The sequence below is a fragment of the Watersipora subatra genome, chromosome 1, assembly GCF_963576615.1.
Source record: "Watersipora subatra chromosome 1, tzWatSuba1.1, whole genome shotgun sequence".
Taxonomy (NCBI): domain Eukaryota; kingdom Metazoa; phylum Bryozoa; class Gymnolaemata; order Cheilostomatida; family Watersiporidae; genus Watersipora; species Watersipora subatra.
In genome coordinates, this window is record NC_088708.1 from 8,768,758 (window position 1) to 8,791,744 (window position 22,987).

At 35.4% G+C, this 22,987-nt stretch overlaps 2 protein-coding genes and 1 non-coding gene across 4 annotated transcripts in view; 1 reads left to right on the forward strand and 2 right to left on the reverse strand.

Annotated features, from left to right (window-relative positions):
- Positions 1-40: 40 nt before the first annotated feature.
- Positions 41-1,006, reverse strand: LOC137396484 (uncharacterized). The gene has a single exon (XM_068082818.1). The coding sequence runs from the start codon at positions 1,004-1,006 to the stop codon at positions 41-43; it is 966 nt and encodes a 321-aa protein (XP_067938919.1).
- A 4,506-nt stretch (positions 1,007-5,512) lies between these two features.
- Positions 5,513-5,594, reverse strand: Trnas-aga (transfer RNA serine (anticodon AGA)). Its single transcript has one exon. It is a non-coding gene; the product is annotated as a tRNA-Ser (tRNA).
- Positions 5,595-5,694: 100 nt separating this feature from the next.
- The window catches only part of LOC137410596 (clathrin interactor 1-like), a 30,379-nt gene continuing 13,086 nt past the window's right edge, over positions 5,695-22,987 (forward strand). Inside the window, exons 1-4 of one of the 2 annotated variants that reach the window (XM_068096043.1) lie at positions 5,695-5,868; positions 7,983-8,184; positions 15,777-15,915; positions 20,449-20,569. In XM_068096043.1, coding sequence (XP_067952144.1) covers positions 5,837-5,868; positions 7,983-8,184; positions 15,777-15,915; positions 20,449-20,569 — 494 coding nt within the window. In that variant the 5' untranslated portion in view covers positions 5,695-5,836. The remainder of the gene's footprint in view (positions 5,869-7,982; positions 8,185-15,776; positions 15,916-20,448; positions 20,570-22,987) is intronic. The other variant, XM_068096042.1, reaches the window with a different exon arrangement.

Consider the following 22,987-nt stretch of genomic DNA (forward strand, 5'->3'; position numbering starts at 1 on the left):
GTTGCGCTGAGTTTTGCTGCTTCTACAGCTGCCTGCCGCTCTAAACGGGTATAGTCATCAGCTTCGTGGGAGCAACTCTTCCTCTAGCCATAAGCAGTGTAACATGGACCTTGCTATGTTCATCCACCATTCTCAGATACGTGCAAGCACCATAGTCTTGTAGGCTTGCGTCACTAAAGTGATGCAGCTCTGTGTGCACTGCTCTGCCAAGGTCTTTTGCTTGAACACATCGGTCAATTTTGACGGTGTCTAGATTGTCTAGCTCATAAACCCATTCTTGCCATTGTTCTTGCAATTGCATAGATACTTCTGCGTCCCATTCGCCTTTCTCCTGACAAGCTTTTTGGGAAATCATTTGTCCTTTCAGAGTAAAAGGAGAGAGCAACCCCAAAGGGTCATAAAGCTGCGAGACGGCAGACCGTATTCCTCTTCTAGTAGGGGCTGTGAACTTCATGTTATTCTTAAACTCTATGGTATCGGTCTGTATAGACCATTCTATACCGAGAGTTCTTTCAGTAGGTAGACGGTCATGAAACAGGTCATGACCGTGTGCTTCCTGTACTACTTCAGATAGTGGCATAGCAGCCATTACTTCTCGGCTATTGCTTACGAACTTATGAAGTCGCAAGTTACCACTGTTGCATATGCCAGTTGCTTCGGCAATCAGGTTGACAATCTCTTCTGTTGTATTGACACTAGTGATTCCGTCGTCTACGTAAAAGTCTTTGATGATAAATCTGCTAGCTGAAGGTTTCTCATGTTTGTGTTGTCTTACAATGTGTCGCAAGGCAAAGATTGCGACGCCTGGAGACGAGGTGGCTCCAAAGAGATGCCTTGTCATTCTATAGGTACTCACTGATTTCAGATCTGGATCAATCCAAAGAAACCGTAAATAGTCTGTATGTGCTTCTGGAACATGAAAGTTGTGGAACATTTTCTCCACGTTGCAAGATATTGCTATTGGGTTCTTGCGGAACCGCAAAAGAATGCCAATCAAACTATTCATGCGAACGGGCCCAGTAAGCAACTTGCCATTGAGGGACTCATTTGCATATCTGGCACTGGCGTCAAAAACTACGCGAAGTCTTCTCTTTGTTGGGTATTATATGCCAAAATGTGGGATATACCACTCCTTGCCTTTATCAGCTTCATCAGCGACTACTTCTGCAAAGCCATTGTCTACCATATCTTTGACGAAACTGAAATACTCGATCTTGTACTCTTCATCTCTTTTGAATCTTTCAACTAGCTGCTTTAGTCTTTTCTCGGTTTGTGCCTTGTTATTAGGCATAAAAGACTTGTCCTTGAGTAGAAGAGGTAGACAGTAGGACCCACTTTCTAACTTTGTTATTCCTCCTTCCAAGGTGTCCAAGAATTGCAAATCACGTTGTGACAGCTTTGGTTGTCCAAGAGAATAATCATCTAGCACACATTCTTCTTTGATTTGGGTGTTATGTACTGTGAACTCTTGTACCGACTTGCTTATCTCGCCACACAGCGTCCATCCGAGCTTCGTTTTTACTGCAAAAGGCTGTCCTTCCTGCCCGAGTATGGTTTCTAATAGGGCTAATGCTTTTGAGCAGTCAACTCCTATGAGCAGTCTCACTGGAATAGCCATCTAGAGTGGTAGCTTTCTGAGCAAGCTCTTTAGATGTGGGAGATCAGCTACATGACTTCTATTCGGTATTTGAGTTGGTGTACAGGGGATACATTCCTGCTCATAAGCCTCGATCTCCAACTTTTCTGTTGCTGCTAAGCCAAAGTCTCTAACTGTGAGCTTGTAGCAATTTAAAAGCTTGGTCTTCTGTCCATTTAGTGTCGTAATAGTAATCCTTTCTGGCGTGAACGTGGGCTTTATCTTAGAAGCTAAGCTCTGAGAAATGAAGCTGACATCTGACTGGGTGTCGAAAAGACCATAGACCAGCTGCTCTGATAGACCCGTTCCCACGTAAACTGGTACAATCATACTAAGGAGCCTGCTTTGGCCCTGTTCCGCTGCATTAGCATTTACTTTCTTACTTTCGGTTACGCTCTCACCAGACCTTTGTGGCTGAATTTGCTTCTCTTTAGTACTTTCTTGCTTGGTTGCTTTCTCCTTAGTAAAGCTTCTTTTTTGATGTAGAGCTGTAGGTTGGGCTTTGCCACATTTACCGCAGGTAGCCCTTTCTGAACAGCTTTTGCTGCTATGTCCGGTCTTTATGCAGCCAAAGCATAGCCTTTGTTCCATGATAAACTTCTTCTTATATTCCTCGCTTTTAGCCGCTAATGAGCGACACTCTGTGACAACGTGAGAGTTTTTATAAAAAAGTATGCAATCTTCAGCCTTGTTAGCGTTGGAGCGATAGCTTCTTGCATTTTGTGGTTTGTCTGAAATGTTGGCTTTTGGCTTGGAATTTGGTTTTGAATCACTTCCATCTCACAAGTTGTTGTTTGACACTTTAGCTTCACGAGCGACAAATTCCACATACTTTGAAAAAGGTGGAAATCCTCCCTTCTCTTCTTGGTCCGTTACATAATACATCCAGCGGTTGATTGCCCATCCAGGGAGAGCCTTTATAAACTTCTTATTCTCTCTTTTCTCATCCGGAGCCTTGAGGTTTGGAATAGCTGCTTGAGCCGCAAGACATTGTCTCAAGAAATAGGAGTACTTTTTGAGTGCTACTTGGTCTTTATTGCCTATCTTTGGCCATCCTTCCAACTTGTCTCTGAAGCCATTTTCTACCAAGTCGTCTTTACCAAATTCTCCTTGAAGGGTTGCAAGCGCTTTTTTATAGGCATTAGTAGTTTGCAGCCGAAAGTATCCACTGATAGCTTCTAGCGCTTCTCCACTTACATATTTCCTGAGTCGGTGCAACTCTTCTATCGGTGTTCCTTTTTTGAAATGAATGAGGTCATTAAACGAGGCTCTCCAATCAGCATACTGGAGAGGGTCTCCACTAAAGACAAATGGCTCTGGTGGAGCTAACAAAGAAATGTGCATCCGTTCTGTAACGGCGTCTGCTATGTCCTCCGCTTTATTTAGCATGTTTTGTTGTGACGTTGCTGTTGTAGGACTCCATTGTTGTGCTGCTTGATATCCTCCAAGTGCTTCATGATGAGCCTGGAAGCTGTTTCTAGATGCTTGCGGTAGAATTGGCTGTTCAGATGTAGGCTCTCTGTTGAGTTCAATGGCAGATGCTTTTACTGGTTGATGCTCTTGTCTTCTGATTGGCTGGTTAGAAACGTGTGTATTTTGTGGCATAGTGTCTGCCTCCAACACTGAGCGTCTACGTTCTGTGGGAGGTGGCGGTGCTGTTTGTATGGCAGCTTGATTCGGTTGCTGCACACTTTCTGCATTGTCAGAACTTGTTTCTTTTAGCAGTTGTACCTGCCTAGCAGCCATACGAGCTTGCAACTGCTTCATCTGCTCTTCCAATTGAGCTTTGGCCTCCTGCAATCTGCCTCTTCCTCTTGTAGCAATCGCTCATCTTCCTCATGCCTTTCTTCTCGTTGTTGAAGATAATCTCTTAACTGCTGGCTTTCAGCAATAAACTGCTCAAAGAGGTTTTGTGTGACAGTTTCAACTTTATTTTCACTAAGTGTCTTAATCTCATCAAGTGTACTACATATAGCATGCGATTTATGTTCCATCTGTGAAACAAAAGCTTGTACATCATACAGCTCTTTGCTTTCAGCAGCTACTGAAAATGTTTCACTTCGCTCTTAAAACTCATCAACAATTTTTACTAATCTCTGTGAAAGTACTAAAACCTTTTGCTCTCTAGCTTTTAAAGCAAGTTTAATGTCACGCCTAGACCTTCTAAGTGCTTTGCTCTCAGACACATGTCCACTGTCAGGCACAGCTACATGACTACCATTACCATCTTTATTCTGCTCAGTTGTAGATAGTGTTTCATTTACATTTGACTGCAATGTCATTAACTCTTCATCAGAGGATGCCATTGTGCACAAAATCTTATTATTGAATCAACCTTATGCTATTACTAATCATCTACACCACAATATTTGTGTGCAGTTAACCACGGCAAGTTTGGGAACGGTCAATACATTAATTGCGTGCTTATCAATAATTACCTTTTTTACACTTTACTTCAATGTAAGGAAATTGGTCAAGGTTCCACTGCAAGGAAGACAGCTTGAGCAACTGCGGCAAATCAAGGCCAAGCAACAGGTAGACAACCCACAAGTAACAGGATGAGGGTGATGCCACCGCCAACTCCGCGAGCTCGTGGACACACAAACAATAACCCGCCCAACCAAGGTGTTCTCTGACAGTCCTACCCAGTTACAAGAGTAACTAATAAAGAAAATGCAGTATATAGAGACAAAAACAAAAAAGCTATGACCAACTGTAACAAGTCCAAAAGACAAATTATGACTAAAACCTACGTGACTGCTGGGTAAACAGATTTCAACTTTAATTAAAATGTAATAAATTGTACGTGTAGCAACTTAGCTGTAGCTGACGCGTGGGTAAAGGCTCTTGTGTGTCATCTGGTGTGTCGATACAACGGTGTCTCTATGTTTACTGTACGATATGTATGAGAGTGTTAATAGCAGAGTGGTTACGACGATGAACTGCAGTTTCCACTGTGAATGTTTGCTTCAATATGCACGGTTCTATCTCTGTAAATGCGCGGTACTGTGTGGCCTTTGATGTATTTCTGTACGATTATTGTCTGTGATTGTTGTTTAATCGGCTGACTTTTGACTACGCGTGTATCCTTGTACGCCTAGTGCGTCTACGATTTAGTGTTAAATCCGTAACGTGAGACTGTAGATATTCTTGACTCTATGCCTATATGCGTCTAGGTTCACAGAAGTCACTCCTAGAGAGGTTGAAGAATTTCACTCCTTGTGAGAGAAATTAAGAGGTCAAATAATTTCACTCCTTATGAGAGAAAATTAATGATTTCACTATAACATTTATGCGGATGCTAGGCAAGTTTGGTACATTTTATGCGGAGTATACCGTATGTAACGACAAGGCTAATCCAAACAAGGAGATTGCACTGCTGCTTGGTAAATGAATTGAACGAGTTTATTTATTCTTGGCGACGAACAAATCTATACATGTTGTCCAACTCTTAATTCACCAATACACCGTGAAATCTAAAAGTTTAGATGAACATGTGACATGTGGTTTGCGATACTAGAAAAGATAAAAAAGTGTACATAACAGCTATAAAAACATGCTAGCAAAAATGAATTTTACATTACATTAAAAGTAGCATACCTTTAATTGTCCAGGAATTGCCTTGTGTACATATAGTAGGCATGAACTTCTGGAGTAAACAGCTATACAAGTCCTTTAGTCAGGGCACAAAAAACCTACTGCCTAGGCCTGTCAGAGCACCCACTGGTCAGCAAGAGCAATTACTGGCGTCCCCAAACCCCATTGGTAGATGTAAGGTGACGACCTCCAACAAACCCAATCACAAGTCACCAGACCACCTGCTGCCTAGGCCTGTTTATTACAAATATAAATAGTATACAATATAAAAAACAATTTCGCAGTCGGCAGGATTCGAACCTGCGCGGGCAGAGCCCAATTGATTTCTAGTCAATCGCCTTAACCACTCGGCCACGACTGCCACGCACATAGTTAAAATTAATTAATTATTTAAAGCGTAAGCAACAGTTTTGGTTTTACGTGACCTGTCCTTGACGCCATATTCCAACGTAGCACGAAAAGACTATGGGGAGGAGTCTAGCTTTATATCCATCCACCATTTTTTTCCAAGAGTTAACAATTTTTATGGTTTTTGTCAGTTCAAATTACACACGCTCTAACAATTTTAATTAGCTTTATTCGTTAGTTGGATTAGCTGCCAACATGTGGAAAGTTAAAGAGATAGCCGACAAAGTGTAAGTAATTCATTGGTAGATTTCACTCTCTAAAATTTTTTGTTCCTTTACATAGGCTACAAATATTGATAAAAAAATTTGCCTTATCGAATTTGCGCTTGTAGCGCATTACTTGCAACGTTTAATTTAGATTTATTATCTTATTTCGTAAATTGTTGATGTATCAAATAACAGAAACTTAACCTGTATGGCCAACGACATGTGGCTTTTGATTACTCCGTTTCCCTGGCGCTTTATCCATAGATGCTAGCTCACGGCTGTTCAAGGAGCAGAAACATTTTATTGTCAAACTAGCTTCATGCCAATAATTAAGAAATAGCCTTTTAAGGTGAACTTTGGCCAATAAATGAACTATATTGGTCATATCTAATTTTGTTTCAAAAATACTGTTTGCTTCATTGTTTTATATATATAACTTTCCAGGTAAATAATCAATTCGTTTTCAAGTTGCCTAATGCGTCCAACTATGCATTAACCAACAAAGGAGCAAAGTTATTTCTTTTGCGCAGATGTCTTGCGGCCGTTTTTAAGCATTCTAACTCCCAGTGGTTTTACCCTCTTCTATTCATCCCCAAAGGCTAGTCTGAGGTGTTATAAAATGCACCCTTTCCACTGACTTACACATAAATAAAAACTACTCTTTATCACTTCATCACCACAGACTAATTGCCCCCTTTTTGGTTCATAAATACCCCTTTCCACTGTGTAGAACTCAATGAGACAGGTTTGGCCCCTATCCACTGCACCAAGCTAAAGAAAGCATACCATTTTTATAAAAACACTTTAGACTAGAGTGTCTGGCCACCAAAAATCACCCCTATAACGTGCTTTTTTCGTTGAGACCTTGAGGATGAAAGTTGAGAGTGAACCCCCAGGGTTCTAACTCTGCAAACTCACGACTTGTTTTGCTTTAGTGTACACATTAGCAAGTAGCATAGTAGCTCGCCCATGCAAAGATTGTTTTAATATATAACCACTGTGTGATAGCTCCATACTATTTTTTGTCTTTCTACACCAACTTTTACTTACCAAAATTCTTACACTTTGTTGTTTGTGGTTGTTATTTGTGAGCAGGTTTGACATTAAACGTTCGAGTCGAAGGCTTCGGGAGTTTGAAGCTTAACTATGTATGTTAAATTTGTTGCACGGCTGAACTGTTATATGTTCCTGAATATTTCTTGTAATCTTGTAAATCTGATCTTGTAAATCAAAAGATGAAACTGCTCTTTGAAGTTTGTGAAAACAACCGTGTAATGTTCCTTTTTCAGTATTCATTGATTGTTATTTTTTTCTCAAAGTATAATCTGTAGACAATAAAGAATTACATGTTTGTTTCTTATGTGGGTAACGTAGCCTGATAAAAGCTGTTGTCTTTTTCAACGTCCTCAAAATATTTTATAAATGTAAAGAGTTGTCAGTGATAATTCAATGTTGAACATTGTTTAGCATTTACCAAAGCTGTGCACAAATTGGGACATAACACAAGAATTACATGTGCATCACAAAAATTTGGTTTTATACCATCTCTTAATTCAGTTTTATCTGTCAATAAGTCCTGAAGACACATCAACTCACAATTCATAAAATGTAATAATTGTTTTCTGCCTAATGCTTGTATTTGAAAAGGCTAACTTAATGGAAATTAAAGATTATATTTGTTATTATTATTATTATATATTTGTTTATTAAGTCCAACAAAACAATCATTGACAAAGATTTACATCTGCGGTCTTTGAAATATATAATCACACAAACAGTGCATAAGCATGCAGCTAATTAATCTGGCACACAAGGAAGTACTCACACTTACTCACAATTCATAATAGCGTGGCAACTCATGAACATATATACATAGACATATACACGCGCTACTGTTGTGCATACACAAATAACCATGCTTCTGCCACACACATCTGTCTACCTCAAAAAAGTTGAAAAGTTATTGTAAGTGCATGAATTAAGACAACGCATTAGCTGCAGTCCTTGATTTTTTTACCAATTTTCCTATTATGTCAGAAAAGTATTCACTTTAGATGTTGAGAGATTTTTCTTGGTTCTATTTGAAAGTTTTATTTTTTCAAATAACTGAATTTGTCTACGGTATGCTCATGTAGAACCAATGTGGTCATGAACTACACTGAGCCTGAGTCCAAAGTTAGAGAAGCAACAAATGATCAAGCCTGGGGACCACACGGCTCATTAATGTCTGAAATTGCTCAATTAACAAGCAGTTACGAAGCCTTTCCAGAGGTGATGGGTATGCTTTGGAAAAGAATGTTTCATGAGAACAGAAGGGACTGGAGAAGAGTATACAAGGTAGGCTTCGTTTCTCCAGTTGCCTCTCTAATTACAGATGAGGGGGCTGCATGATATTACAAATAAATAGCACTTGCACGGTATAAGTTGTTTTGTTATGCATAAGACCGGCAAGCTTCTTCAATGTCAAGTGGTTATTTCATTTCTGTTATAGTGACTGACACGACACATGCTTTTATGATTTGGTACCATAATAAATTTGCCTGTTGTAAACGAGCATGATTATTGCATGCACTGTTAGTAAAATGATTTAGAAGAGAGTTCCTGAGAAAAAGTTTGATAAGTTACTGTGAGAATGGCCGAGAAATTAGTTGTTTAGTATTTACTTATTTCAGCCATTCGGTTAGTCATCCTAGTTTTCATTGACAATAGCAGTTTTTTAAAATAGCTTTTTGTTTGCCGCATTTGGCTAGCGTTATATTTAAAACTAGCGCCTCATTTACTTTATTTTTATCTGCGCTAAACACTTGATGGCTGAACGAAGTAGGCTGCTAAATCATCTAACTGGGCTAAATTAATAAATGAAATTATCAAAGAAAAGTATTTCTTAAATTAATTTTAGTATAATTGCGAGTTGCTAAAACGCTATTTATTGCTGTTGGTAATAAAAGTGTGAGTGGATAGGGTTTACAGTTTATATAATGTCAGTACATCTATCAAGGTCAATGTATCTATTAGATCAGTAGATCTACTCTGGTCAATACAACTAATCATATAACAATACAACTATTAAATTCAATACATCTATTAAAATTTTACTTATAAACTAAAATCGAAACATCCTTTTAGTTTTTGCAAACATCAAACAATCAAGCGCTAGCAGGGCTCTCCTTTCATAAGAGCAAGTTTTTAATTAGGTTTCTTTTTAAAATATTTCTACCGAGCTTAAATACCCAGTGATACTGCGGAATCTTAAAGGAGTGTTGTAATTGTGAAACATGTTTTTAAATCTGAAATTTTCATAATTCAGGTAAATAATACATATTTATATTTAAATCATATGTTCTCAAACTAGTGTAAAGACAAATGGTGTCAATGGCGCTTCTGATATGGTATTTTGACATTATTTTGCACCACAAGCATCTGCTAACAAAAATTCATAAAAGATGTGATGCTCCAGATGAGGCTCGAACTTGCATTGACTCGAACTCGCATGACCGATTCTACCACTAATACTTCTATTTTGTGTTGCTGGTTAACAGGGTTTTGCATTGCAAATGTGTTTGTAATACGGCAAAAACAAGTTGTTTTAGGTGTGGTTTGAAACCACAACCTCTTGCATATGAATATATTGCGTTGATCAATTGAACCACCGATGCCTCCGTTTTCAGTTTATATCTCATGTTGCATTTTAGTGCAATGAAATATTCTCCTCTTCAAAAGATTCCTATTAAAAAAATTTGCTTTAAACATATTTTTCTATATTGCTTACAATTATTTTTCAGTAACTTTTGCATTAATTAATAGGAGCATTTGGTTAGTTACACTTGCGAAGGCAAGGTTTGCATCTGCAGTTAGCGCCATCAGTCTGGCATGTTTGTACAGTAGACACTCCTATAACGTATACCTCCTATAACATATACCTCCTATAACGAAGATTCGAGATAACGTAAAAAATTTATGCAAAGTTTTTGCTTCGCATAATGTAAAAAATTTCATGTAATGTAAATTGTCAAGTACGGGCAACTTCGCAAGTTTGATTTGAATGGTAACACATCTCGCCGCACTTGCGAGAGAAAAAAACATTGTACGTATAGCATTATATTCATTATATATATATACAACTTCCATGACATTTTAGTTCATGACGTGTCGACAAAACAGAGAATAGGTAGCTGCGTAGTTGTTCATAAATACTTTGAGGCGATCGGCTGGTGCAGGTGTTACAGCATTGGTCTAACAATCTGAATGTCATTATATGGGAGTATCATCGAAAAATATCTTTTATCCTAACCTTGACCCCTGACCTGAATACAGATAGTTGACAAACCGGTAGATACAGCACTTTATAGTAAAAATATTTTTGTTTTGCTTTATTATAGACATAAAATACTGGATATTGGCTCTACTTTCCAGAATAGACTGCTGTTTAGAACAAAATGAACAAACCGTTGGAAATGGACATCGAATATGTGCATTCCCCGTAAACTTATTGTAAAATAACCGCAATCATAGTTTATAAAAACCAGTGAAGTTGATCAGGAAAAGGAGACAAGTTGTTGACGCAAACTAATAATATTACAGTTATGATACAGCAAACAAATTAAAAAGTTAAGCCTTTTTTTGTATAGCCAAAGGGGTGAGTTTAGAAAGATCTTGGAATGGATTAGACAATTTAAATGTATTTTACCGTTCGTATAGCGTGAAATCCTTATAGTGTAAACATTCTTGGAACGGATTATTTACGTTGTAGGAACGTCTACTGTATTGAGAAACTAGTTGAATGTTCGGTGTTGCACATGTATTAAAAAACAGCTTATAAACAGTGGCGGTGAATGTAGTTGCCTGCCATTAGCCGGGCACATCGCCCATGGCTAATTTGAGTAAGCCAGTATCCATATTATTAAACTTAGTAATAAGAGTCCTGAGAGCAAGCTTTAGTGATGTTGCATAACTCGGAGTGCTATGCGTATTCTAACCCAGATAACAACTTATATTGCCCAATGAATCCATCGCATCTCACGTAGCTCAATAGGTTAGGTATCGCCTGGTGAACAGGAAGCTCTGAGATCAAATCTTCTGCGATATGGATTTTTCGTTGCTAAATACTAATTGCTGTAGCTGGACAGACCGAAGGACAGATGACAAACTTTAAGATTTATATATATATATATATATAGAGATATATATATATATGAAGCTTATTAAAAACTACAGGTTAAAATCATTACTACTATTAGTTTCATGCAATCGTGTTGCAATCTTCAGGTAGAATGACTAAAATGTATAATGTACAAGCTATAAAATTACTTAATAAAGCTGAGGGCTTAATACTATTGTGTGATATATATATTATAGTATACAGCAAATTATGTAGTCAAATTATGTTATTGAGCTAATTAGGTGTTTTCTGGCATGCCAGCATGTGGATATCAGCTCACTTCTAGTGTTAAGGCTGGCTAACTTCGGTTCGAATATGATGAAGTACTTTTCCCATAGACATAACTGGCAAGATTTTGTTGATGTGTTGTAAGACCGCGCTCTTTTGATGATCTTCCAGGTTATATTATAGCGAATGTTCTTGTCTTTTAAGTCCCATATGTATTTACTCAATTCTGTTTGTAGCCTTTTAGTAGGATATTTAAAGGATGTTTTGTGGTCGGCTAGTCTTGTTTTAAAAGTTGTTTCGGCCGTATGTAGGCCTCCGGAACAACTTTTAAAACAAGACTAGCCAACCACAAAACATCCTTTAAATATCCTACTAAAAGGCTACAAACAGAATTGAGTAAATACATATGGGACTTAAAAGACAAGAACATTCGCTATAATATAACCTGGAAGATCATCAAAAGAGGGCGGTCTTACAACACATCAACAAAATCTTGCCAGTTATGTCTATGGGAAAAGTACTTCATCATATTCGAACCGAAGTTAGTCAGCCTTAACACTAGAAGTGAGCTGATATCCACATGCCGGCATGCCAGAAAACACCTAATTAGCTCAATAACATAATTTGACTACAAAATTTGCTGTATACTATAATATATATATATATATCACACAATAGTATTAAGCCCTCAGCTTTATTAAGTAATTTTATAGCTTGTACATTATACATTTTAGTCATTCTACCTGAAGATTGCAACACGATTGCATGAAACTAATAGTAGTAATGATTTTAACCTGTAGTTTTTAATAAACTTCATACACAGCTCTAATTGACTCGATTATTGAGCACTTTTCTTTACAGTGTAAACCACATATACTACATATATATATATATATATATATATATATATAGTGAAACATGGATAACTCAAACTTCACGGGACCGAGCGAAAGTGTTTGAGTTATCAGAGCGTTCAAGTTATCAGAGCACAGTCACAAGTGAATGTATTTATCAGTAGATACATATACAAACTACAGTCAAACATGGATAACTCGTCCACGGATAGCTCGAACACATGGTTAATTCGAACATTTCCTTTGGTCCGTTCCCACGTAATGATAAATTGCTATAGATAACTCGAACTCAACACTGTTAATTCGAACTGTTTTTTGCCCAACAGCTACCGAAACGGTTGTTTTCGCTTTAGAAAATCACTTTATTCAAAGCCATAGAGGTAAACTTCATCTTTTCGTAATTCATAAGCGTCGTTATTACCACCATCGGCAAAATAGTTTTGTCAACGACTTTTCTAAAAGTTTGATGAAATTTGATTTATACTGCGATACGATGAATAGCACGGGCTAGCCGGGTCACGCGCGCAAGAATTTTCGCCACGCACATACAAAACAAAAATCGCATGTTGTTTTGTATGTGCGTGGCGAAAATCCTTGAGTGCGTGAGTCGGCTAGCCCGTGATGAATAGTTTTCCGACGTTGATTCCGTGTTGAATCAACGTCGGAATGTTGAATGTTTAAAACGTCTTAAAAAATGTTGTAATTAAACGTATACGTTGTCTGAGCTACAAAAAACTATTCATCGTTTGACCTAAACACAGAATACGTGTGTACATTCAATAAGTATCTATTAAAAAAGCGTGAGTGATATAGAATGTACCGTAAAACCTCGTAAAACTTCTAATTGAACTGCCTCGGAGTGTTGCTCTTAACGAATCCCAGGTAAAGTAAGGTAATCTGCATAAACTTCAAGAAAAAACGGCAAAATTGATCGTGGGTAAAACCCCAAAAGAAAAAAATGTCTTTTCTTTTGAGCATTTCAACAACGATCAAGTTTTGCCAATGTCAATCTGAAAAACGTCCTGGCAATAACATCACCTCAAACAACAAACCAATCTCAAGTGATAGAAAAATCTCTATACTTTTTCATGGAAACGTTTTAAACTTTACATTAAAAGCATTTAATTTGAAACAAGCCATTTGTGCTTTTGATTTATATTATAGTTTGTATATGTACATGTATCTACTAATAAATAAGTAAATATATGGACTTGTGACAGTGCTCTGATAACTTGAATGCTCTGATAATTCGAACACTTTTGCTCGGTCCCTTGAAGTTCGAGTTATCCATGTTTGACTGTACATGTATATATAAAACTAAAGTATAGGTTGTTTGTTGTAAGTTAAAGGGCATCTGATGTAGAGTTTTAAAGTATTTATCAGAAAATATAGATATTTTTATACACTTGAGATTTGTGTGTTGTTTTAGGTGATGTGACTGCCAGAACTTTTTCAGATTAAAATTGGCAAAACCTAATCGTGGTTAAAACGCTCAAAAGACATTTTTTCTTCTGAGTGTTTTACTCGAGATCAATTTTGCCAATTTTAATCTTAAAACGTCTTGTCAGTCACATCACCTAAAACTGCAAACAAATTTCAGCCCAATAGAAAAATATCTATTCTTTCTGATAATTTTTAAAACTGGACATAAGTAAACATGACCAATGCAAAAAAGCATGCTTTACATCTGATCAGTTGTTTCATTTACAAAACTTATGGAGTGTAGTCTGTGACAAGGTATTTTTTTGACAAAGATCAACAGTGTGACTTATTGTAAAAATAGATTTTAAACAGTTATTATAGTCCTTAAAAACTTGTTAGCCTTTTCTAACAAATTTGGCCCATCGATAGGTACGCCTTCACTACGCACTTGTCTAAACCAAGTCAATAATACACCATCCAAATCATCGTGCGACGTTGAACGATCTCTTAGCCTTGATGAATTTTGGTCACATAATGATCTTATTCTTTCTTTTTGTTTAATCCATGTTGACACTGTACTTTTTGGAAGATTTTCTCTTTTTGATAATGCTGATAGCTTTTGTCCTGCTTCGATTTCCTCGAGTACTTTAAGTTTGTCAGAAGGTTTCCACGCTTTTCTTTGCTTGCGTGATGCCATCGTAAAACGGTTGTCTGTTGTAGCGGACGCCAAGCCACGAGCCTATTTGTGACATTTTATCTGTATGTATCCGCATATAATCACTGTTACAATATGTTTTTTGCATGCTGTGTCATCTTTATTAAATTTTTATCGCTAATACCTTCCAACGTTTATAGCTTGGCCGTAACTAAGCGAACGTCTTAGCGACCCTATTAATCACGTTTATACGATTTCATTTTCGGTTCCATTATACGCTACGGGGGAAATTATACGTACACTATACGCGTACTAAAAGTGCTTTCGTTAAGAAAGCAGAGTACTCTCAGCTCCGCGACTAGTGGAAACTCCTTCGAAATAAATTGAACGGAAACCGTTTGTGAATTCGGCAAAAAACTGTTCGAGTTAACGGTGCCGAGGTCGAGTTATATAAAGCCATTTATCATTGCATAGGAATGGACCAAGCAAATCCATTCGAGTTAACCATGTGTTCGCTATATCCGAGGGCGAGTTATCCATGTTTCACTGTATATAGATGGAACCTTCACACCCAACCTTAGCTACCTTAAAACTTAGTACCACTATTTTATTTTGATATTTCATAACAGCTTGACACAGCATTAAATGCAACACACATTAACACTGCTCCTTGACGATATACCGGCTTTATATCATGGCCTATGTAAGGCCATTTGCTACAACCAATTCTCGTTCAACCCTTTTGTTGCCATAAACGCATTTATGCGTTTTCTAGGGACTACTGTCATAGATGCATTGTTGCGACTTTCCCAGCAATTGCGTAGTTACCTGATTTTATTATTCGTTGACAACATAACCCACGGTCTTTAAGACTTTTATGAAATTGACAGTGTTGTTCGAAGATTTCTCTATAAAATCAGCCTAAAACAACGAAGCAATTTTAAACATTTGTTTGAGAATTTCTAATCTAAAAACGAACATTTTTGTGTGAGTTCATTAACTACCTCGCGCGAGTCATAAAACAGGTAACTAGTTATGTCGTTGACATTATAGCCAATTCAGATTTTCGTTATTATACAGATAATTAAAGCAGCAACACTGTCTCTGATAGTGGTAAAAGGAGTAGTTTTGTAAGAGTAAGGAACATTGTATAGGATCGTTTTAGCTTCGCATCGATCGTAGTTTCACATAGCTTTATTATCACACAAAGTATAGATCCATTAAATTTTTGCATAGCAATGTTGGTTAAAATGTTGGCAAAATAAAATATGTAACAAAAATGTTCTAGATAAAGATTGAAATTGAAAAAATATTGTATACTTATCATGAAGCAATATCGGCAATTTTCGGTAAAATGGCTGGCACTAGGCAGATACCCGAATTTGTACATGGTTGGCAGTAAACGGGTTCAATCTTTTTTGCATCCAGCTATTTTGTGTACAAACTTATGTAACGTTTAGTAAATAAATTACTACAATGTTTATATCATACCCGTATGCGTCTTCACGTAATGGAGTGTTTACATGTTCTTTTAAGTTGAATGCTTTCTGTAGCCACTTTGTCTATTTGTTGTCTTTAGATTTGCTTTGCATCTGCTTCATATGGTTTGCAGTCACTGCTCTTGTTAGCCTACTTACTGAGGAATGGCTCAGAGAGAGTTGTTTCCTCAGCTCGAGAACATACCTATGACATGAGGCAGCTAGAGACATATACCTTTACTGATGAGCACAACAGGGATCAAGGCGTCAATGGTAGGTTTTTGTCTTCTATTATTTCCAATCTGCATGTGGCTGCTCTGCTTCTGTCCTGGTTTGTATAAAGACCTCTCCATTTTACAAGTATAAAGACGGACTTAATAAAGCATCAGAAGTAAAGATGTGTTAGCATGTGCTCACAGTAGTTATCAGGTGAAATTGCAAATTGAAGTTGGTGAAAATGAAGTCAAGCTTATCTGTTTTAATAAAGTAACCCCCTAAATTAGCAAGCAGATTTTGACAAATTGAGTGTTTATAAAATTATAATGGTCTAGTTAAAAACGGTTATCTGGGTGTTTACCTCTATGCCTTATGGAGGTCGGGCTGCTGGAGGTAGTCATCCTTAATCAACTGTACAATATGGTAGCTGCTTGAGCTACTCACGAACATAGCATCTTCTTACTAAGAAGTTTTATAAATTGAGGCAGTGGATGCCGGTGTGTAAATAACAAGTTTGATTTACGTAGTAGTTTGGTGATCTCTATGCTAGTTCCATGCTATATGAGACCTGTCATCAAACAGACAGGAATGTCGTGCAAATTTAAAATGCTTACATTTTAACTTTTCTGAGAAGTGTTTTCTTTTGATCATTTTTTACTATATATTTGAAAGCTGTGTCAAAATTTATGATCAAAGACTGACAAGACTTTTGCATAAATTTGACATCAAAGCTGAAACGCAGAAAATGCAAATTTTTAAAAACTACAATGGAAGTTAGAATTTTAACACATTGCTACTAATATTTATTTCCATTTACAGTTGCTATAATTGAGCCTTTCTATTTCACCTCTCAGTGATGACCTTGGTATCTTCAAAAATTAACAGAAATTGCTTTTCGGCTCAACTGAAAGCTTTTTGTTGAATTGGAACAAATATGACTGACAAAAAAAGGTTTGTAAATGTCCAAATCTGCGCACACAATTTTTTGCAATGGTGCAAATAACCAACCATGGGTTAAAAATATCTATTTAAATATAAGACTAACAAACTCGTAAAACCTTTTGTTACTAGCATAAAATCAGGCAGAGATAGAGGTTTTACACACTAACTTTGACCTTTCAATGATGGCGCAAATGAACCATAGCAAAATGAAACTATCAAATGAATAATATGAAATATATGGCTAAAATGCTAAACGGAAAAAACAAGAGGAACTCCAAAAATTAGGTTTTGATAGACTTCACCTTGGAACCGAACTGGTGAATGTGAGGCTGTAACAACTGATATGAAATAGCTTCTATTTCAGCGGCTTCCAATGACAGTACCTTACAACAAATTAGAGCTGCTATTATTCTACAGTTAGGAAGTGTTAGGCCTGGCCCTGGTAATAATAATTATGTGAAACAAGTTTGTGCATTGTTAGTTCATCAGTTCATAAAGTATTCAAAACATAAAATGTTGCCGAGTACAAGCTTTTCGAAGCAATGATAATTGGTAAAGCACTTTTTATAATATATTAGGTGAATGCCCCACGTTGCACAGGTAGTAAAAAGTAGCTTATAAACTGTGGCAGGTAATGTAGTTGCCTTTGGTTGATTTGAGTAAGCTAATATACATACTGCTAAACTTACTAATAAAAGCCGTGAGAGCAAGCTTTATGTGCGTAACACAGCGTTGTTATGTGTATTTCAAATCGTAATGACTATCTATCGTCTATTAATTGTAATGAAGGAGTAAATTTTTGAAATTGTGCAAAATTTCAGCTATCGTTCATAAGTTGACCTTTCCAGTTTAGAAGACCCTTATATAGAAGCAGAATAAAATTATTCCAAGCATTCTTTCTTACTGCTAGAATATCCTTCGTTTTTTCGTGACGTCATTCTATCGTTGTCCGCCATCTTTATGGAAAACATTTTATCGTTAAAAACACGAAGCTTCTGCAATTAATTATTGCAAATTATGCTTTGTTTGCAAATTTTTTATTTTAGTGTCAAAACAACACCGAAAAATACTATTAATCAAGACAATGACGATCGTTTTCTACAAAGATGGCGGCTTTTTCATGGACGAGCGCATGTGCAAACAGGGTGAAGACGTAAAAAAAATGATGGATACAGTCATTCCTCAGTTGTCAATTATAATCCGTTTCAGAAGGCTGTTCAAAAATAAATTTTTCAAAATTCAAATTAAGTTTAATCATAATTAATGTACATAATTTTGATTTTAAGTCTAGAAAACTACTTTTTAAAGCATTTCTTTACTGTTTTATACCATAAACTGTTAATACATTTAATAAGCGAGTAGATAATATGTAAAATACAATAATTGTCTCATAAAACATTTACTAACTCTTTCACTGCCATCCATGTACAAATTTACCTTTCGGCCTACTGCCAGCCATTTTACTGAAAATTGCCGATTTTGCTGCATGACACAATGTTACTTAGAAATACAATGTTTTTCGATTTCAAACTCTTAACTAAAACATTTTTGTAACATAGTTTATGTTGCCAACATGTTTGAAACAGAGCTATGCAAAAATTTCGATGTATCCATATGTGCATTGCTAAAGCTATGTGAAGCTATCATCGCTACAAAGCTATAACGATCCTCTACAATGTTCGTTATTTTTACAAAACTACTACTTACACCATCATCAGAGTCAGTGCCGTCACTTTCATTATGTTAATATTTAATTATTCTGAATCGGCTATAATGTCATCAACCAAAGCTATTCTGTTTCTAACACGGAGGTGCTTGTGGAACAGTGGAAGCCATATTACAACTAAAGAGCTTGATCATCAGAAAAAAATGTTCATCTTTGACTGGGAATTTCCTGTTCAAAGATTATAATTTGCTTCGTGAATGTAGGCTAAGTTTTTAGGAAAATTTTTGGATTACACTTTCAACGCCTTAGAAACACTAGTAATCGTTGGGTATGTTGTCACAAATCAATATTCAGTTACAACACTACCCACAGTGAATTTCGCGAAAATGCGTCTATGGCAGCCGATCATAAATTTTGCATAAACTTGTGTAAGACGGTAAAAGTATATTAATAAACTAGACTAGGTTGTGGAATGTACTGTACTAGTGTATCTGTAGCAACTTGTATCGTAGCCTTGTTTACTCAGAGTCTCTGTATTGTATACCATAAATAACAAAGTGTAGAAATAGACTGTGTGTTTTATTTTAATAAAAATTTGCTAAGGTCATGAAAAAACAAAGCATTTTATATTTTAGTTTTACCAGTTTTAAGATATCATTAAAGTAGTGAAGGCCTATGCTAAAGTTACAATCTTAAAATATTCTAATGAAGGAGATGACTGTGTATATCTGTGTAACTGTATATATGGCTGTGCCTATCTGAACATTGGCAAACTCCGTCTATGAGTAGAATTTTGGCACCTTTATAATTTTTCACAGGTTTATAAAACCCAAAACTAGATGACCCCTAGTTATAATTCCACTAAAATCATTGTACAATTTTACATTATGACAAGCATTATAGACATACAAACTTAATTCGTTTCGGTAATTGTTATTTGTATGTCAAAACTAGCATATGTTGGAACACACATTCTTATAAGAATGTGTTGCCTATTGTTTAACTCTTTCCATAGCCCAAAATCCTAATGACAAATATGTCAGGTCATTACATCTAGCATTAAAACAAATACATTTATTCTATTTTATCTGTAGTTATCATAGTCAGCATCTTCATTTCACTCATTTCCGTCTTTCATTTCTTTGCATCATTTTAATTTTTCTCTTCATGATTTCTACTAGACGGTTTTAGCGAGGTATGTCGGAAATTGCTGTGTGTCAACGCAGTTATTTTTTTAGATTTTACATGAAACGTTTAAAAATTAATATGTATGGTTAGTCGTGAGTAAAGGTTTCACTGAACTGGTATAAGTCAATAACAATTGTTTACACTCATAACTTTTCCAAACTAAATTAGAGCAAAATACTGTGCATCACAAAAACTAGATCGCCATGAGCTGCAATTCTGAATTTTTACAAATCCGGTTAGTTTTGTTCAAATGGCAATCCTCACGACTTGGAATGTTTTAGTGTTGTTGAAAATGTGCGCAGTCGATTCGTAAGTGTTGCTAACTTCTAAGTAAGATGTACCACCACTTTGTTAGATGGTGACATATACCAAAGTGTTTATGAGAATCTTGAAGCTCAAACCAGTAGTTTCAGTGATGTTTACTAGGGTTCAGCCATGTGCATCATTATCTCTACTTTGCTAGTGTTCGAGTGAATACAGTTACCACTTTTTCACTCTCTTCTCCAACAATGGAATCACCCAAAAGTTGAATAATAAGTACCAGGATTGGTACTTTTTGAGATCTGCTTTTTGATATGGCAGGTTTATTTAATTGGATAGTTTGTTGTCAGCAAACGCAATTTTTACTCTATTATCATCATGTTTATTCTCTGAGAATGCGCTACCTTTGAGACTGGTCTGGCCCCACATGACCACCTATTGATTCATTTGCTAGAGATCTTAGAATCATGATAATAGGATATTCGGTCGCATAAGCTCAGCAAAGTCACTGTCTCCCTGCCTGTTGTTGACAGTGAGGACAAAGGTGAAAGAGATTTTAGAGCTGGTAGGTGATGATGAAAGGCTACGGGAGGAGAGAAAGAAGGCTAGGAAACTGAGAGACAAATATGTCGGGGTATCAGGAGGCTACGGTTAGTCTAGATGACTTGTTAGATAGTTAGTGTTCACTCAAGCGCATGCTGCTGTGGAGTAACTAGGGTGACATTTCTGGCATGATAGAATGTTAACATAATCAATCCCCATGACTAGATAGCATCAAAAATCAACTGATGATAAGGTTTTTCCATTCTGATTGCTATCTCATTCAGATAAGCTAGTAGTTGACTAACAGCCTGTTCCTCTTTGTATCAGACAGTTCATAGCAGCTCGTTGCGATCATATCTATTACTATGAATATGTAATACTGCAAAGTTGTAGTTTTTGGCTGTTTAAACTTGGAGGATTTTTCAGTCAGGTCTTTTTCAACCATAAATATTCTAAAACTACTCATTTTAGGTATTTCTGCTGAAATTCAAATAATTGATTCTAAATTAAAGGAATGCCATAATAGATCGTTACTCAAAATTTGGTTTTGTCATTAATACAACCATAATATAATAGTAATAATGCAGTAGTATAATATAATAGTAATAATATAATAGTATAATATAATAGTAATAATACAATAGTATAATAGTACAATATAATAGTAATAATACAATAGTATAATATAATAGTAATAATACAATAGTATAATATAATAGTAATAATACAATAGTACAATATAATAGTAATAATACAATAGTATAATATAATAGTAATAATACAATAGTATAATATAATAGTAATAATACAATAGTATAATATAATAGTAATAATACAATAGTATAATATAATAGTAATAATACAATAGTATAATATAATAGTAATAATACAATAGTATAATAGTACAATATAATAATAATAATGCAATAGTATAATAGTACAATATAATAGTAATAATACAATAGTATAATATAATAGTAATAATACAATAGTACAATATAATAGTAATAATACAATAGTATAATATAATAGTAATAATACAATAGTATAATATAATAGTAATAATACAATAGTACAATATAATAGTAATAATACAATAGTATAATATAATAGTAATAATACAATAGTATAATATAATAGTAATAATACAATAGTATAATATAATAGTAATAATACAATAGTATAATATAATAGTAATAATACAATAGTATAATATAATAGTAATAATACAATAGTACAATATAATAATAATGCAATAGTATAATAGTACAATATAATAGTAATAATACAATAGTATAATATAATAGTAATAATACAATAGTATAATATAATAGTAATAATATAATAGTACAATATAATAGTAATAATACAATAGTATAATATAATAATAATGCAATAGTATAATATAATGGTAATAATAGCAGTAACCAGTAATAGTTTATCAGTACAACCCTGGTAATAATACAGTAGTATAATATAGTAGCAATAATGCAATAGTAGTAATATGGTATATCGTAAGACCTCTTCAAAACTTTAAAACCCCATAGAAATAATTAATAACTGTATTAGGCTAATAGTAATTCCTTGTTTAACACTGGCTTGATACTTCGACGTATATGAAAAACAGTTAGGCAATTAAAATGCGCATGCCGCTAAAAGTTTATCATGATTTTCGCGAAAAAAATTTCAAATAGTAACGTGTAAGTGTTTTGATCTGCTAATAAATTAGTTTGGATGTTAATATCGACTAGCTCAGCAGTGCAGAAGAAGATTTGAGGTCAGAAGACACTTTGGAAGGTATTGAACAGTCAGAAAAAGAGGAAACGGTTCCATACGAAAGCGGCAATCAGAACGCAACCTGCCGAACAAACGATGCAAATATTTTTATTTTAAAAATGTTAATTCTTGTTTCTGTATGTATTATAAATACAGTTTGCTTACGTTACTTGTTCTTCTATATGTATTTGTAGCATCTGACAGATTATTATTCAATAACTTATGAATTTGCAGGTTTATATTATATGTGATAGCATCATTGCTGTCATCTAAACTTGGCTTTCGATCGATCGATGCTCATAACTCATTTGTTATTGCACGTAAAAAGCCTGTTTAGCCTGCTAACTATAGCAAACATATCGATTAGTGCAATGGGCCTTTATGGAGCGTTGTTAAATTTAGTTATAAAATGAAAATATGCCTTAAATTCGAAATGAAATAAAAAAAATGAACACATTGCAACGCAAGCTATAGGATCTTTGTAGGTTAATTACGAGCAATACAAATCAGCCGGTAGAGATATTTCTCTGCTTTATTTAAAGATCTCCAGCAAGTTATACATGTAGTAGATTTCTTACATCTGAAAAAGTTAATGTCGCTCTGCCCGAAGGAGAATGCAAAATATAGATGACATTCACTTCGCCTGTTCAAGGGTTAAATTTATCTTCCAAAAATTCTGAGGAGGTGTTCGAAAAATACAACCCAACCTCTATTTGAACATCAACTCTCATAAGACGTCACTATAGGGGACAG